This window comes from Mus caroli, chromosome 17 (genome assembly GCF_900094665.2).
Source record: "Mus caroli chromosome 17, CAROLI_EIJ_v1.1, whole genome shotgun sequence".
Classification (NCBI taxonomy): Eukaryota; Metazoa; Chordata; class Mammalia; order Rodentia; family Muridae; genus Mus; species Mus caroli.
This window is the reverse complement of record NC_034586.1, coordinates 62,253,098-62,270,652: the sequence shown is the minus strand read 5'-3', so window position 1 is coordinate 62,270,652 and position 17,555 is coordinate 62,253,098. Positions and strand designations below refer to the sequence as shown.

The 17,555-nt window shown below is 50.1% G+C and overlaps 1 protein-coding gene across 3 annotated transcripts; it reads right to left on the bottom strand.

Moving 5' to 3' along the window:
• Positions 1–921: 921 nt before the first annotated feature.
• Positions 922–9,090, bottom strand: Washc1 (WASH complex subunit 1). 3 transcript variants are annotated; one of them, XM_021185706.1, is made up of 11 exons: positions 9,003–9,090; positions 6,564–6,717; positions 4,570–4,681; positions 4,252–4,398; positions 3,956–4,092; positions 3,591–3,723; positions 3,212–3,413; positions 2,943–3,122; positions 2,165–2,323; positions 1,508–1,576; positions 922–1,382 (listed from the first exon to the last, which is right to left on the bottom strand). In XM_021185706.1, the coding sequence occupies exons 2-11, from the start codon at positions 6,710–6,712 to the stop codon at positions 1,243–1,245; spliced, it is 1,428 nt and encodes a 475-aa protein (XP_021041365.1). In that variant the 5' UTR covers positions 6,713–6,717; positions 9,003–9,090; the 3' UTR covers positions 922–1,242. The 3 variants fall into 3 exon arrangements, with proteins under 3 accessions (XP_021041365.1, XP_021041366.1, XP_029327169.1); XM_021185707.1 differs by lacking the exon at positions 9,003–9,090 and adding an exon at positions 8,921–8,999 and having other exon boundaries at positions 925–1,382; XM_029471309.1 differs by lacking the exon at positions 9,003–9,090 and adding an exon at positions 8,694–8,870 and having other exon boundaries at positions 925–1,382.
• Between the last annotated feature and the right edge of the window lie 8,465 nt (positions 9,091–17,555).

Here is a 17,555-nt window from a genome sequence, read left to right as displayed (position 1 = left end):
AAGGGGCCCTCCCCCTTGATCACTAATTGAGAAAATGCCTTACAGCTGGATCTCACAGAGACACTTCCCCAACTGAAGCTCGTTTCTCTGGGATAACCCCAGCCGTGTCAAGTAGACACACAAAATCAGCCAGTTCCCCTGCCATTCTGGTCTCCACACCCAGTGGAGGGAGAGCATCCTTGGTCTTGCCTTCTCTGAGTGTACAAGGTTCAGTCTGCCTTTTCCTCCCAACAAAGCCTTGGTAAACGCTCCTGAATGTGCAGTTTCACCCAGAGAGAAGGTCTTCTGACACCCTGTGGCACCCCCGAGTGGTCCCCAAGTGGCCCATATACCAAAGAGACACCAGGAGCAAATCTCGATTATCTTGAAGAAACAGCAACTACCCTGGACAGGTCAGCCTGAGATCTGCCTGCCCGGCTCAACAAGGCCTGGATCGATGTCCTGCTGGACTTCAGGCTGGAGACCAGGCTTGGCTGAGGACAGAGCCTGGAGCATCACAGGAGGCATCTGCGGAGTCAGGAGTCTCTGCCTTCTGGAGGCAAGCCTACCTTGCCTTCGCCCTTTCTGAGTGACAGGCGTTGTCCTTGAACTTTAGTCTCTCATCTAAACCACAGAAACCCACATTTTCAGGGCTGTGTTCACAGGGACCTCACACCAGTTGCAGTTCCTAGCTGCAGTTCTGTCCCTCCTGAGTCCTTCACAGGTCCCCCTCCCCGGTTTGCCTCCAAGCCCTCCCTGTGGCTTGCAGTCCCTCCTGTCCTCAGCCACCTCAGCAAATAGCAAGGCATTTTTCCAGTGGAAAGCTATCCCTCCCTCTGTCCCCTGCTGACCTCATCCCCATTTGCCTTGATGCCAGAGAAAGATGTTCGTTCCCCCAGTCATCCTGCACCATGCCTCAGCACACCTGGGAAAAAGGACAGCTCCCACTCTCAGAAGCCGCAGCCCGCATGGCTACTCTTCATTTATTAAAGGCCACTGTTGGCTTGGGTTCAGGTCTACAGTTACTTTCTTTATTCCACCGTGTTGCTGTTTTCTCTCAGGATCCTTTGAAGGAAGAAGCTCTTCAGCAAAGCCAGCAGATGGCTCATACAGTCCCGACTCCATGAAGAGGAATTAGGCACAGGCCTGGGACACCTGCCCAGCCCCCTGCACCTCCTTGGGCAACAGGCCCTGAAAGGCCCCAACTGGCCGAGGAGCCCCTGCCAGCTGCTCCTGCCGTGTGGGAGAATGGCCAAAACACTCTTAGGACTCCCAGTCCTCCTCATCCTCGTCTCCTGCCGGCTGCTGTGGGGGTGGCAGCGGTGGGATGGAGTCTGACATTCGAGAGAAGGCTCCGCCAGGCCCCTCACTGGTTCCAGTGCTAGGTCCCTTTCCAGAGATACCTGGGAGGGATAGGCAATGAGACAGACAGACAGGCAGACAGGCAGGCAGGCAGGCAGACAGACAGACAGACAGTGAGGCACTACTTCACCAGCCCCTGAAGATAGATAATGGGTCAGGTGCCTACCTTTGCGCCTCATGACTAGCTTGTTGAAGAGATCTGACATCAAGTCCCCACCTTGGCTCGTGGCTCTCACTGAAGTTGGAAAGTGGCAGGTGAGGGGAGTATGAGATCAGGGATTGTCATATACTACGGGCTCACTCACCCCCGGCAGCACACCCACACCTGCTCTCCAGCCATGTGCTGGTCATAAGCTCTTAGAGCTTTGCTATGCTGGTGGGCCCAGTTCTCAGCCTCACTGTACAGAGGAGGACACAAGCTCAGAGAGGCCAGGCTGTTGGTATTTGGTCACAAAGCAAGTTAGAAGAAGACCCAGGATGTAAACCCAGGACCTGTGAGTGCTGGGGTACTACGACTTTACACACAGATTAACCAGGATGCCTGCAAGGATTATTGGCAGACATAAAGCCTTGTCCTCAGGCCGGGGACAGCCTCCAGGTCTTGTCGCAGAGGACCTCAAGTTCTTGCACACTTCTCTGGACAATACTTGTCAAAGGTTCTACTTTCTCATGGTTTTACCTGGGAGAACTCAAGACAGGAAAGCTTCCCTGGGGACCCATAGCACCACCCAGAGGGGCAAGGATAGCTATCAGGGTAGCCACAGGGACTTTTGGTGGGTTGACAAGGAGCCTGGCTACTGCAACATCCTCGGTCCCCCCTCACCTTGCTCCTGCTCCTTCTGTTTCTTCTTCTCCAGCTTGCGCTCCTTCACGCTGCGCAGCTTGGCCTTGCCAATGCCCCCAGCTTGGCGGATGGACTCGAGCAGAGTGGCCCGGCCACTGGAGGGGTCAACCACCTCCTTAGGGGCTCCCTGAACAGAGGCTGTAAGGAGAAAGGTGAAGGGATGCTCAGCATCGTAGGATTGGGAAAGGCTGCCCAGCCTCAGGCTGGAGGTTATCTCGGGACCCTGGCAAACAGAGGGGAAGCCCGGCTGCTGTAGCTGCAGCCCCAAGGACTACTCAAAATGGTCTTGGATTCTGCAGACAATGAGCTAAGGGGTCTTTGCCCAGGTATCTCTCCCCCCTCTCCAGCCCTGTTGTGATGTCACCCTGCAGTGACAGACCCTGTGAGTCTGATATTCTGAGTGTTCTGACTCGGTACCACAAGCCAACAAGGATTTTCTACTCCTTTAAGTGGCTGGAGACAGGCTGAGAGATACGATGTGAAAGTTGAAATTTGGTTTGTTATAGACCCCTTTCCCACTGGCTTAACTAAAAACAGGGCACAAGGCCTTTCCAAAGCTTTCTGAAAGTCAGACGCCCGCAACTCTGTTCAGCATACAAACCACTGTATCAACCCCATAAGACACCCAGACTGAGAACTCTGTCGATCCCAGACCCAGGAACATGAGACCTACAGAGAACTCTTGGGAGGCCACGGCAAGAGAAAGCTGGGGGTTCTAATGAGAGCCAGTCATGGGCACCCCATCTGCACTGCCTACCTGTGTGGGCCACGCTGCTGCTAGAGTCCTCTTCCCTGGCAACCTGGCCAGCCGCAGTTGCCATGTCAGGGAACATCGGTGGCTGTGGGGTGCTGACCAATGCTGTGGGAGCTGGGGGAGGTGGCGGCGGTGGGGGAGGAGGCGGGGGCGGCGCTGCCAACAGCACTTCATCCTCTAGCTCTATGAGGAAAATGAGAATGCAGGGTGGGTTGAGGAAGAGCTCAGCAGGGGCTGCCTGGCCCAGTTCCATCCTCTGGAACCCGGCTTACCTGGCTGGAGAGGCTCTGCCACCTCTGTGTGGAAGGCAGGCAACTCTGGAATAGCACCAGGAGCAGACGGGGCAATGCCAGGGCCCAAATCCGCACTGTACATCAGGTCGTCTGCCACGCCGGGTAAATCAGGTAGGTAGGACGGCACGTCGATCTCGGGAACCTGGCCCAGGTCTGGCACGTAGAAATAGTTTTCTGGAGCCTGCAGGGACAGGTGGGACAGGAAATGGGATGGCTCTGCTGGAGCACGGGGCCCACACTGAGACCGTGGGGGCAGGCAGCACACATGGACCCACAAAGCTGGGGAGACAGAAGCTTAGCGGAGCCCTCCGTGGAACAGGACCACCAGCCTGCCCGCCCCAGGCACCCCCCCACCCACCTGCCGCTCCAGCTGTTCTCTCTTGCTGATAGACAGGGGGGCATCGAACAACTTCTCCTCCTCTGTGCCCAGCATCGTGTGCGTTTTTGTCACTGCGCCCGCCAGAGGGTCCAGGAAAACATACTTCTTATACCTGTGGAGTGGGCTAGGGTCGGGAGGCCATCCCCTGTCCCGGGGCCTGGGAGGCTCCTGACCACCCCTCCTGCTGCGCTGGGGAAACATTTCATCCTTTGGATATCCACTCACAGAAGCCCAAGCAAGTCCTGAGGACTGCGCCAGGCTCAGGTCCCCAAAGCTACCTTAGCAGGGTTCCCCTTCCTCCCTCCGTCCCTCCCCTCTTCCCGCTAGCTATCTCCTGGCCGTACAGATTCTCTGTGGTGTTGAAGAGCAGCAGGGAGCTGATGGAGCTGATGTTGCTGGGAAGACCCCCAAGTCCCTCCTCAGCTTCATCCTCAGGCTCTGACTTGGTGTTCACACACACGGGAAAGTATTTCAGCTTCTCCTGGGGCAGGATCAGAGTGGCTGAGTGTCATTACTATGTTTACTGACCCAGCACCATCCTGACCATAATCCTTATAGAGAACGAAATCTGCGGTCAGCCTTCATTCCCTGCCTCCCAGCACCCATGGCATCCAGAGGAACATGCTGGTAGCTTTCAGACCTGCAGAGCCCGCTCATCCAGTGGGCGGTGCTTGCTCTGGATCCTGTAACGGGGTCTTCTCTGCAGACCAGGGTCCAAGGCGCCAGTAAAGATGGAGCCATATTCCTGCAGGTGCTCTGGTGCTGGGTACTTGGCACTAGAAAAGACCTGTGGGTACAGGAACTCTGGGGCCCAAAATATTCAAGACACCTTAGAGATCATATAGACGGGCACTAAAAATGGGGTGGCCGTGAACGGGAGGAAAGCGAGGTGTGGCTGAACTGCAGGAGTATAGGAAGATCAATGCACCAGCCACAGAGCACAGAAGTCATGGCCTACCTTGATGGCCTTCTTACTGCCCTTGATCTTCTCTATCTTAGCCTGGGCCAAGGAGACCCTCTCCCTAATGGCCTGCAGCTGGCGCCGACTCAGCTCTACTCGTTGGGAGATCCTACCAAAGGAGAAATGTAGAGATTGAGGTTGGCTTCAGGTCCTGTGGCCCCTGTGCACCTGTGCCAACATCACGCCTGAGCTTTGCCAAGCCCTGCCGCAAGTGCTCAATGCAATATAGACTGCCTATCTGGCTGGTCTTAATGCTGTTGTTCACGTGACCTCTGTCTGCCCACTTCTGACAGGTTATTTTATCATAGCAATGGGAAAAGTAGGCACCATGAAGGACAAGAGGTCAGAGGTCCTCTGAGTATGACATTTCTACCAAGGCTCTTCAGGGGAATAAAGAGATGGCCAGGAGAGTTTCTAGGTCCCCTGTACTGCATCTCTGAACAGGACCCACATTCCCCATGAAGCCAGGTAGACCCAACCTCTGCAGGGCTTCACTGACCAGGCATCTACCATGAGACAGATGGACCACTTCCCCGTCAACCTTCAGCCCATTTGTTCTCAGCTCCCCCCACGGAGATAACTGGTGCCTCCCTGCACTATAGCAACCCCCTAGAGCGTGCTGATGCTAATGAATGTCCTTCACTCTCTGACAGTTCTGTAACCTGCTATTAACTCAGACAAGACTTATTAAGGCTGGCCAGGCGTGGTGGCACACGCCTTTAATCCCAGCACTCGGGAGGCAGAGGCAGGCGGATTTCTGAGTTCGAGGCCAGCCTGGTCTACANAGAGGCAGGCGGATTTCTGAGTTCGAGGCCAGCCTGGTCTACAAAGTGAATTCCAGGACAGCCAGGGCTACACAGAGAAACACTGTCTCAAAAAACCAAAGAAAAAAAAAAAGACTTATTAAGGCTGAGTCCTCTTGGAACCCTGTCTTCGCCAGGTACCACTCAGGGAGAAGGAGAAGCAGGGAGGAAGTAGAGACAAGGGAGAGGGTAAGGAAGTAACCAAGAGAGAGGGAACGAAGCAAGAGAAAAGGAAGGAAGAGGCAGGAAGAAGGGTGGAAGAGAGCAGGAGGAGGAACCGGCCAGGGCTGTGCTGGTCAGAATATCCACATAGTCACGGACCCTGCCTAACTCCCCATGTCAATTCCGACTCCACAGCTCTGGGGGACAGGTCACATTCTTCTGCAGGTATCTGAGGGCATGGGTTCCCTGCATGGAGAAAGGGCAAAGGGAAAAGTCGTCCCCCTCCCCCCGCCCCCCCACAACCCCCTCCCCCTGTTTGGCCAGTATCATAAAGCACAGCACATACAATTGTGCACGACACACTTAGTAGTGATAACAAATGAGATTTTCTGGCTTGTCTTTACTGGAGTGTAACGGCTACCATTATCTTACAGCATATTCCCCCTGCTTTATAGAAGTCTGCTTCTATAGAAGTTCCATCCATCTCACTTTCACTGTGTGTGTCTTGGGAACATCAGAAGACACCTGCCGTGGAGGACCAGACCATCTGCATCTGTGGAGCACGCTATCTTTTCCCCACAGGGACAAAGCCATCTAGTGATTCACTCCACAGCACACAGCTGGAGTTAAGGAAGGCACAACAGTTCTTAGGCCTCTCGGCCCAGTCAGAGTTATGCTCTAGCTGAAGAGCAACACCACCACTCTCAGATCTACAGCTAGACCTAAGCACAGAGCCCCGTGCACCTAGCACTGAGTCGGTGAAGGACGAGATCTGGTGGGAAAGAGTCTGGAAATGCCACTGCCACCCACAGGCCCACGGGAATCCTAAGGGGCTCCATTTCACAGTGAGGAGGTGGTGAACTCTCAGGCATGCTTCCAAGCTGGTCTTTTCCCTTATACCCTTCCCACACTGGGAATTAGTTGGGTCATTAAAGAAGTCATTTGCAGAAGGTACACAGGGCTGCAGAGAATCCCACTTAGAAAAGGGGTGGCCCTCTCTCAGGTCAGCTTCGTAGCAGGTCCCACCTGCTGAAGATGTCTCCAGAGATGTTCTGTAAGTACTGCAGGGCATCTGCCACTTGCTGGATTGCCTCCTCTCGTCGCAGGTCGGGCTGGATGAGGGGCACCGCATAAAGCTGGCCCGCCAAGGAGCACTGGGTCTTCACTGGTGTCATGATGCCTGTGAGAAGGAACCAAGACATCAAGAACACAGCCCCACACTCACCCCTCTGCCTATCAGCCATACTCAGCCGGGTCACACGCCTATGATCCTAGCACTTGAAGAGACAGAAGCAAGCTTGTTGTTCAAAGCCATCTTCTGATACAGACAGTTCAAGACCAGCCCTCGCTAGATGAGACACTACCGACGTGATAGGTGGAGAGAACCCACTTCAAAAAGCTGTCCTCTGACCCTCATATAGTTGACAAGACACACATGTATCTGCACAACATATACATGTTGTACACACAAACACACACACACACGATAATTAAATAAAAATTTTTGTAGAAAAGTCTCCATTACTCTTTTTAGGCAAGACATATTCTAGAATGAGCTCTGGCGTAAGAATCAAAATTAGGGGACTGGAGAGATGGCTCATCAGTTAAGAGCACTGACTGCTCTTCCAGAGGTCCTGAGTTCAATTCCTAGCCACGACATGGTGGCTCACAGCCATCTATCATGGGATCTGATACCCTCTTCTGGTGTGTCTGAAGGCAGCTACAGTGTACTCATATAAATAAAATAAATAAATCTTTTGGAAAAAAAAAAGAATCAAAATTAATGGTGACATTGTTTTATCATCCGTTCTACCATGTAGCTATCTTTATTCAACTTATTTTCCAGTGTAAAATATGCTATATCGCCACTGCTAACACTAATTACTATTTGTAACTAACTATTCTTTTCGCTAGCTAATAACAGCTACATACCTACAGAGCAAGTCTGTCAGTCCACCTCATTTCAACTACCACCTTCCTTCTCTCGGTGTCTGTGAATTTATCAGTGCCCCCAATTTTAATTCAGGAAATTTGGCCAAACATTTTCAACAGTAAAATACTTACCTTGTGCATCATACTGGCTGTGAATCAATTATCGAATTCAAAATTGTTATCAATCAGTATGTTCGGTCATTTTCATACACAAAAATGCAAACCATTTTAAGATCTCTCTCTCTCTCTCTCTCTCTCTGTGTATGTGTGTGTGTGTGTGTGTCCTAACTGACAGACATCTTGCTTGATACCCTGCCCTGTGTTGACTCAGCGGGTCCTGATGTGAAGAGAAAAAGACAAGAGATTCTGCCCTGAGCCCCAGCTTCATACAGCATCGTTGCTCATGTTCACGATAAACTCTGGAACTAGGCATCGCTATTGCAAAGACGTTGATGGCTCTCACTGGAAAAGTCTGGAGTGTCACCGTGCAGGACACTCTGAGCACTAACCTTCTCCACTGGGACAACTTCACTTCCAAAGTGAAGTTCAAGATAGGCCTGTGGACTACTGACATCCTTTCATGGCGTGGGGCATGTTCTGCCCCTCCCCTCTGCACCTTCTGCCCTAAGTGCACATCACCTAGTAGCCTCAGTGTCCATACTAGTAAGGGGGACTCATCATCTATGCAGGGTGACTTTCTGGTGATTCTGCTGCTCTGGGACCCCCGCATTCTGCAAGTAAACCCAGTAAACTCAGGGGTTCCCCAAGGAACCCCTTCGATGGACTTGTACTTTGGGCTGTCATTTGGGGCCCTGTAAGGAGTGGGTAGATGCCTGTTTTCGGTCCTGCCCACAAGGGGAATTTTCCAAACGATCTAAAATGGATTGAAGGCCACTCTACTTGTGGAGGGAAATAATAAATAGCTCAGAAATAAAAGTAATTTACCGTATGTCGTGAGTTTTGTTCTGAGACAAAATAATTCCTCCCTCCAGCAAATGACTACAGTTCTATCTTGGCCTCCAATCGTTTCTGCTTATTTCTCACTTGTCATGCATGCCATGAATACATAAGCAATTCCTCTAGTATACATTCTTACACACACACACACACACACCTGTCAAGTATCTAGGTTGACAGAGACCGTGCTTGTTTTTTAGCATAAGTGAAAATGTTTCTAAGTGATCGGCGCTTAACCCAGATCACCAACCCCACCCCCACCACCACCTTATACGTGCGTGTCACCAGTGTAATTCGTAATTTCGAAAGTGCTCAGCACAATCCACCCGCACCGTGCAAGTTTCCTCCCACGCCCTGCTCCCCCAATCTTCAGGAGGCCACGGGGCCTCTTCCCTGCAGCCGGAGCTGCAGGGTGTGGGAGGAGCGGCAAGCCGGATCCCTACATCGCCTTCCCGGTCCGTACGGGTCCGTCCCGCCCGGGAGCCCTCACTCGCCTCCAACCGATGGGAGGCAGGGTCGCGGCCTCCTCCGGGTCCTGCGCTCGCAGCCCACCCCTCGCGCACCCCGCACACTCACCCCAAGGCGGCGTCCTCACGTGAGCGTCCCCACCCCTCGGTGACCCGCACTCCCCGGTCCTAGCGTCCACCACTGTAAACTCGGCTCTCCTACTTCCGGCTCTCCGGGCTGCTGGTGGGCGGGGCCTAGACCAGGAAGCCGCCCCATACTCTATGTGCTTAACCTTCCCTGTCTGGGAGATTCAGGTCTCTCCAGTTACTGGCTCCAAGAAGCCCTCACACTACATATGCCCTATATAGGACATCAAGTGGAAGTTTTCCAAACGCCCCCTCTGTTCCAGCCATGCATACTTCAGTGGCTTAATTAATCTTTTAGAAGATCCTACCTGTCCTGTGTTTACCTCTAAAGGTAAAGTCCCTTAGTCTCCAACTTTAAAAAAAAAAAAAAAAAAAATCAACGTAGAAGCGGTCAGATACGGTATGATTTGACCTGGAGTACATAAGTTCTGCATAGAAACAAACTGGAATATTGCTTACTAGGAATGAGAAAGCAGTGCTGTACATGGACAGTCTGTGTGTGTGTGTGTGTGTGTGTGTTGAGAGTGTTGGGGGCAGATGAGTCTCCCCTATTACCGCACCCCTTATTCTAGTTTTCAGACAGCCTTCTAACCGCCAGCAAGCCAAAGCCGTAGGGCCAAAGAAGCCACAGACAGCCCACAGCTGATGAGCTCAAAGTCGGTCAGCAGCCACAAAAGAATTGCTGACAGAAACCCACCCCACCCCACAGCCAAAAAACAGCTGAGAGCAGCACTAGACCTGCAAAGACTGCCATAGCAACCAGGAAATGATTTTTAAAGACGTATGTGTACAGGGCCTGGAAAAAGAGCTCAGAAGTTAAGAGTACTAACTACTTGCGCAGGGGATCCAAGTTAGGTTGCAACACCCACTTTGATCTACTCAGTCACCTGTAACCCCAGCTTCAGCAGGAGCCAGTGCTCCCTTCTGTCTTCTTTGGACACCCTTACACATACACACACACACACACACACACACACACACACACCACATACACGAAGACACAGTCCAGGATCCTACATATTGCCAGGTTATGCAGGGCCTCTGTCATGGCCATCTAATGTTGAAAGCAATGTGCTGTGGGTAAGTTGTAAGCTATGTGCTTGCGGGGGAGGGAGGGGCTCCCCCTTTGGCAGCTGGAGAGTCTTCTGGAAGGCAGAAAGCTCTTGCAAGCAGGGTTGGTAACAATGTGATAGGGAATAATCATGCAAAGTTGTCCTGTCCTCTCGTGGGGTCTGGGGCAGTCCTCCAGCATCAGTCTTTACCATCTGAGGTCAGAGAGATGATGAAGGACTGGGTGGGTGCACAGCCTTCAGTGCCCTCACCCGGAGCCAATGCTGTTGCTGTGCCCGGCACACCTTCATCCCACTGTGGGGATGGGTTGGTTTAGGATCTCAACGATCGACAAGCTAGCCTCCCTAATGGTGGTGACATTCTTCCCTAATGGTGGTGACATTCTCCATTGCTTTCCTCCGGCTCCATGTTCAAAAGGTTTAAAGTTTGGTTTTTTTTTTTTTTTTTTTTTTTTAAACAATTTTTTTTTTTTTTTTTTTTTTTTTTTTTTTTTTGAAACAATCATACTATATAGCCCTGGCTGGCCTGGAACTGGCTAAGTAGACTAGGCTGGCCTCAAGCTCACAGAACTCCACTGGCCTCTCTTCCCCAAGTCCTGGGATTTTAAAAGTTTGTACCTCCACACTGAGCTATATTTAGGTTTTTAAATTAACATGTAGAGTTTATTTTATTGGCTTAAGTCTGGTAACACATGTGCACATGCACAGGCCGAGATGTTTTGGCATTTTTCTGGGAGATGTGTGTTCCTAGACTGTTTGTTTGTTCCCCAGCCAGAAAGTCATGGAGACTAGTTTATACGTGTGTCAAAACTAGGTACGGCTGTTGTTTCTTCGGGTACCATTACAGCAGTTTTGATGGTAACGTTGAAGGCATTCTGTCCTGGGTTAATCAATGGGAACACATCCCAGGGCTGTTCTTCCGGTCATTCCCAGGAACCAAACAGGCTTCTCTCAGCTCTCCTCTCTGATTGCAAGATGGTGTTCCTGCCAGTAGGCTATCCTGTGACAATCAGGCATGGACTTTTCTTTTCCAATCCAAACCCACTCTTTAGGAGGAGCCAAGTAAGCCTGCCATCTGCTGTTTTGATAAGGGGATGGGAAGTGTGTACACCCAGGCATGGAGACCAATCATCTGGGCATATGGGGCAACTCAAGTTAGGCACCTGAATCTCAGCAGTTCATTCCATCTGGCGAGTAAGCCATGCTAGCCCTGCCTTAGCTTTTAAATGAGTGAGTTTAACAGGTAGCAGAAAAACATTAGAGCAGCAGACAAGCAACTGGGGCCCATGATCGACAAAATGTATCTGACACAACTGGAAGCTAAGAAGATGCTGGACATGTGTTGTTCTCCATTCTGTTTTCAAGGTGTGATGGTCTGTATATGCTCGGCCCAGGGAGTGGCACTATTAGAGGGTGTGGCCCTGTTGGAGTAGGTGTGTTACTGTGGGCTTGGGCTTTAAGACTCTTATCCTCCAGCACTTGGGAGGCAGAGGCAGGCAGATTTCTGAGTTCGAGGCCAGCCTGGTCTATAAAGTGAGTTCCAGGACAGCCAGGGCTACACAGAGAAACACTGTCTCGAAAAACCAAACCAAAGCAAACCAAACCAAACAAACAAAAAGACTCTCATCCTAGCTGCCTGGAAGGGAATATTCTGCCAGCAGCCTTCAGATGAAGATGTAGAACTCTCAGCTCCTCCTGCACCATGACTGCCTGGATGCGGCCATGCTCCCACCTTGACAATACTGAACTGAGTCTCTGAGCCTGTAAGCCAGCCCCAATTAAATGTTGGTTTTTATAAGAGTTGCCTTGGTCATGGTGGCTGTTCACAGCAATAGAACCCTAACTAAGACACAAGGACACAGTATTTTTACGCTTGACTTGTTTTGGCTGTTCTGCCTCACCTTTCCCACAAGGTTGGAGGGACAATCCTGCATTCAGAGCTAGCTTCTCAGGAACTTCAAACAGCATGGTCAGCTTGCTTTTTATATCACAGTTAAGGAGATATGGCCGATTCAGATGATAGTTTGCAAAACTGAGTTTAGGAGCACCACTTTAAAGGAGCCTGTGGTGGTTTGAATATAAATGCCCCCCATTGACTCCACTTCACAGGGAGTAGCCCTACTGGGAGTTGTGGCCTTGATGAAGGGAGTGTGTCTCAGTCTCCTGTTGCTGCCTGCTCTACAGATGTTGGACTCTCTGCCCCCTTTTCAGCACCACATCTGCCTGCCCTGTCACCATGCTTCTCGTTGTAATGGTAATGAGCTAAACTTCTGAACCTGTAAGACATCCCTAGCTTAATGTTTTCCTTTATAAGAGTTGCCTTGGTGGAGGTGTCTCTTTTCAGGGTCAGCTCTACTTCTCCCCAAGGTGGCTTCAGTCTGACATCAGCCGCCGTTCTGTTGAACGTGTTCTCTGCCACCAGCCACCTGCTTCCTTCTCTGTTTGTCCCTGGTGTCTCCTCTGAAGATGGACCGGTTTTTTTTGGTCTTTATCTGCCTTTCACTTTCCTTGAAGACTCTGACCAGCATTTCTGTTCTTAAGGCTCTCCAGCATTCTAAAGCCAAGCCCTTAGCTTAAGCCTGCCTTCGAGAGTGGGGCCAACCAAGGCTTATGCAACAGCAACACCCAGCTTCAATGTACATTTTGAAGGAACGGCAGGACTGAGGCTACAGTAGCTCAGCTCCAGGGTTCCTCCAAGAAGCCCAATCCGTTCCCCCATTAGCACCGCCAGACACCAGCACTGGTAGAAAGAGTGAGGGCATAAGCTTAGAAACTATCAGACTTCATTTGCGTCTACACTGGGAGAGTCTAGCTAAATTACTTAATGCTTTGGCCCATTTTCCTCATTTACTATGATCCATTTGATAGGGATTAAATGAGCAGCCTGCAAAGAGGGTGCCCCAGGAGCGGGGTGGTGCACGGGCTCGCGGCTTTAGTCCCAGCTCTTGGGAGACAGAGGCAGATGGATGGATCTCTGAATTCGAGGCCAGCCTGGTCTTGTGGAGTAAGTTCCACGACAGCCAGGGCTACGCAGAGAAAGCCTGTCTTGAAAAGAATAAGACAAGCATTTTCCTTTCAGTTCCTCAGCTCCTTCTCTTCCCAGCTCCGTGTTTCCAAGGCCCCTACTAGAGCTTTTGGCATTGTAGTCATCCCTGAGCCTGGCACACAGACTCATCACAGGACACCATGGTTTCAGTGAGGATTCGGATCCTACAAGACTGAGAACTTTTTCTTTTCTGGTCCCAGGGATATAGGTTCCCCCAAGCAAAGTTCACAGGGAACTTAGCAAGTTGCCGACCTAAGTATCTTTTGCCACTTCCTACCTTGCTTAGGGCCAGCCAGATGTGACTTGCTTTCCTGTGTCCCCAGCAAAGCTGCAGTTGCTTGAATCTCCTCCAGCAGTCCAGAGGCTTCAGGGCTGGGAGTCCTATTTGTTAGGTTAGGTAGGCTCCCAATGCTAATTGCAAGGTGTTGGGGTGGAATTTCTCCAGCAGGATCTTTAGAGGACCTGGGATCAGTCCTAGGTGGGGAGTAGCATCATTCTAAGTAGACCTTTGCCTAACTTGGTACCATTAAAGATGCTAGTGGGGGCTGGAGGGACGACTCAGCAGTTAAGAGCACTGAATGGTCTTCCAGAGGTCCTGAGTTCAAATCCCAGCAACCACATGGTGGCTCACGACCATCTGTAATGGGATCTGATGCCCTCTTCTAGTGTCTCTGAAGACAGCTACAGTGTACTTATGCCAGGCAGCAGTGGCACATGCCTTTAATCCCAGCACTTGGGAGGCAGAGGCAGGTGGATTTCTGAGTTTGAGGCCAGCTTGGTCTACAGAGTGAGTTCCGGGACAGCCAGGGCTACATAGAGAAACCTTGTCTCTCAAAACCAAAAAAAAAAAAAAAAAGATGCTAGTGAACACATTCATCTCCATCATCCTATCCAGCAGTTTGCATACAATGAATGATTAATAAATGTGTCTTGAGCCACTGAGATGGCTCAGAGGATAACGGCTCTTGGGAGACAGAGGCAGATGGATCTCTGATTTTAAGCCCAGCCTGGTCTGTGGAGTGAGTTCCATGACAGCCAGGGCTACACAGAGAAAGCCTGCGCAAACCTGGTAAAAACAAGTTCAATCTCTGGAATCTATATAGAGATGGAGGGAGAGTTGAGCATGATGGTTCATGTTTTTAATCCCAGAACTCAGGAGGCAGAGGGAGGTGGATCTTTATGAATTCAAGGCCAGCCTGGTCTACATATCAAGTTCCAAGATAGCCAGGGCTACAAAGAGAAACTCTGTCTCAGAAAGAGAGAGAGGGAGAGGGAGAGGAGGAGGGGGAGGGGGAGAGAGAGAAGACGGGAAGAGAGGACAGACTTCACAAAGTTGTCCTTGGACCTGCACACTCGACTATAGCTGTTGTGACATGTACACAGTCACAAACCTATAAAAACTGTCTTAACAGTTAACTGACTTAATAGATCTATAGCCCATCTGCTTTGGAGATGCAAATTTAGAAGGGTGTGGTATTTATTACCCTTTGGGGATAGCAAAAGACCTGGGGTTAAAATATGATACAAGATTAAAATCTCCCTGAAGTGCTGAGCTCTTCTTCTCCACCAGGAGGCGCTCCTTCCCCTTCTAGGGAGAGGCCTGAGCCAGGCCACTCTTCCTGGCTGCTTTGTGGTATGAGAGACAGCCCTCACATTACAATCCCAGACCTGCAAGGGTTTCTGCAGTTTGTAGCCCTTCGAAATTATTATGGTGTGAAAGCAACACAAACTCACCCAAATCTACCCCAGTACAGATGACAGCCCACAAAAGCTGCGAACCCGGATCATGCTGCACAACCTGACGAAGTGCAACAGGCTGGAAGTGTCTCTCCCAAGTGTTTCAGTTGCTCTGAACGTCTTCCAGGCAGCTCAGATGGTTTCTGCTTCTTCTAGGCAGAGCTGGTCTTTGCAGCTTGGCTTGTGATGATGCAGCTGTCTGTGAGTCATTTCTGCTCCTGTAGTAACCTCATTAAAACTCATTGGTTCACCAAGTTGGACTTAGATGGTAGTCATACCTTGGTCTCTCATGTATATTAGTGTTCTGTCTGCATGTGTATCTGCATGCCAGAAGAGGACGCTGGGTACATTATGATGGTTGTGAGCCACCATGTGGGTGCTGGGAATTGAATTCAGGACCTCTAGAAGAGCAGTCAGTCCTCTTAAACTCTGAGTTATCTCTCTGTCCCTGTGTGATAAGGAGTCTCGCTGGCGAGGACACACACACACAGGACACACTCGGATCCTTCTGCAGCAAGCTTTAATGCATCTCGAGAGAAAGATGATCAGCTTCTGGGGAGGAGGCCCAGAACACAGGAAACTCGGTCCTTAAATAGGCCACAAGAGCGGATGGAGACGTTTTTCACCCTGACTGGCTGCTCACCATCAGCCCAGATGACGCCACAGGACAGGCAGGGCACAAGGAATGGAAAAATACCCCAGCACATGCACAGACTACTTGTTTACCAGTTAGAACACCGGACATCAGCGCCATCTTGTAATGGCGATTGCAAGGGTGGCTCCTCACATCTCTCCATCCCTGGGAGGTTTTTTTTTTCCCCCTCCTTCCTTCCTTCTTTCCTTTCTTTTTTTAAAGATTAAATTATTTGTATTTTTATGTATACAGGTCTTTTGCCTGCATGTATGTCTGTGCACTACTTGAATACCTGATGCCTGCAGAGGCCAGAAGAGTGCATCGGAGCCCCTGGAACTGGCGTTAGAGATGACTGTAAGCTTCTTTGTGGTACCAGGAATGTAGCCTCAGCCAGTGCTCTTAATCACTGAATCTCTAGTCCCCTCATTTAAATGTATAGCAACCTTTTGCAGATAATTTCAGAATTCACCCAAACTATGAGTGGCCGTTTGGGAAACAATAAAGTACTCTCCTTTGAGGAGCCACATTCAAAACCAGTACCACCTGGGTGACTCTTACAGAGCCGAAGCACAAGGTACAGAACAACCTTTGCATGTCTCTGGGACACAGCTTCTCTGTGCTCTCAGAAAACACTTCCCAGGAGATTTCACCCCAGAGATGCTGGTCTCCTCTCAATCACCTCTAACTTCTTAGCTCCAGCTAACCAGCATCCCACTAGTCCCTTCTATTTTTCACTCTAAAACCAGAGCAACATGACTAAAGCTGCCAAGCTCTGCTGCTTGCTGGGGCTGGAACTTGGCCCCTGAGGTAGAGTTCTCTGGAGTCACAGAACTTATGGATAGTCTCTATACAGTAAGGAAATTTGTCACGATGACTTACAGTCTGTAGTCTAACTCCCCAACAACGCTCAGGTGTGAATAGAAAACCCAGTAGTTGCTCAATCCAACAGATTCCAACAGATGTGCTGGCAAGTAAATGCAAGCAGGCAAAGAAGAGCAAATCTTCTTTCTTCCAATGTCTGTTGTATGTCTTCAACAAAAGGTGTGGCCCAGATTAGAGATGTGTACCACCATACTTGGATCTGGGACTTGTTTTGTCCCAGGCTGGCCTTGAACTCAGGGATCTCCTTGCCTTAGTCTCCTGGGATTCATAGCCACTATGCCTCAGGCTCTCTATGCCAAGATCCAGGTCAGAAACTTGTTTCTCTGAGTCTCAAGATTTGGATCACAGGTGAGCCTTCTGACTCTGGATTGTAGTTCATTCAAGATATAGTCAAGTTGACAACCAGGAATACAGCCTCCTTGTATATATTACATTATCACCAGATTTCTGTTTTCCAACCCCTTCACTGCCTAAGCTTAGCTGTCCTGGAACTTGCTCTGTAAACTGACTTTGAATTCAGAGATCTGCGTGCCTGTCTCGTGGGATTAAAAGTGTATACCACCACACCTGGACTTAACTTTTCTTCATCTAGAACTTGCTGTCCCAGGCAGGCTTGAACTCTGCTTGGCTTTATCTGCTGAGATTAAAGGTATCACCATGCTTGGATCTAAATTTAGCTGGGTAGGATCTTGCCCCCAAATCCCTTAATCTGATATCTCCTAGGACATAGGATTCAGTTCCATTTCACTTCCTGGTGCCCCTTTAATACTCAAACTATATATTTTATATTTTTCCTTTCTAAGTTTGTTAGACTTATTCAAAACGCTCTTCATGAGACTCAACCAAAGTACAAAGTCTATGATGGGCATTTCTGAGACTTCCTTTGTCAATGCAAATAATCTGAGTCTCTTCACCTTAACCTCAGGCAAACTCTTCAGACAAGGGCAAAAAAGCAGCCATGTTCTTCACTCAAATACTACAAAAACAGTCTCTAGGCCACATACTGAAGTTCTTCTCCACTGCCTCTTGGACCGGGTCTGCACAGTCAAACACTCACAGGAACAAAGTCTTCTGTATTCCTACCAGGATGGCCCATTAAGCCTCACTTAAAACATTCCATGGCTTTCCAAATCCAAAGTCCCCAAATCCACATTCTTCCAAACAAAA

Bases quoted from the DNA above. Each gene is read 5' to 3' on its own strand.
- Washc1 (XM_021185706.1), bottom strand. From the start codon at position 6,712: ATGACACCAGTGAAGACCCAGTGCTCCTTGGCGGGCCAGCTTTATGCG. The intron at 3,414-3,590 runs GTGGGTGGGGGG...CTGTCCCTGCAG, and splicing joins GAGAACAGCTGGAGCGGCAG to GCTCCAGAAAACTATTTCTA. The intron at 1,383-1,507 runs GTAGGCACCTGA...TATCCCTCCCAG, and splicing joins GCTAGTCATGAGGCGCAAAG to GTATCTCTGGAAAGGGACCT.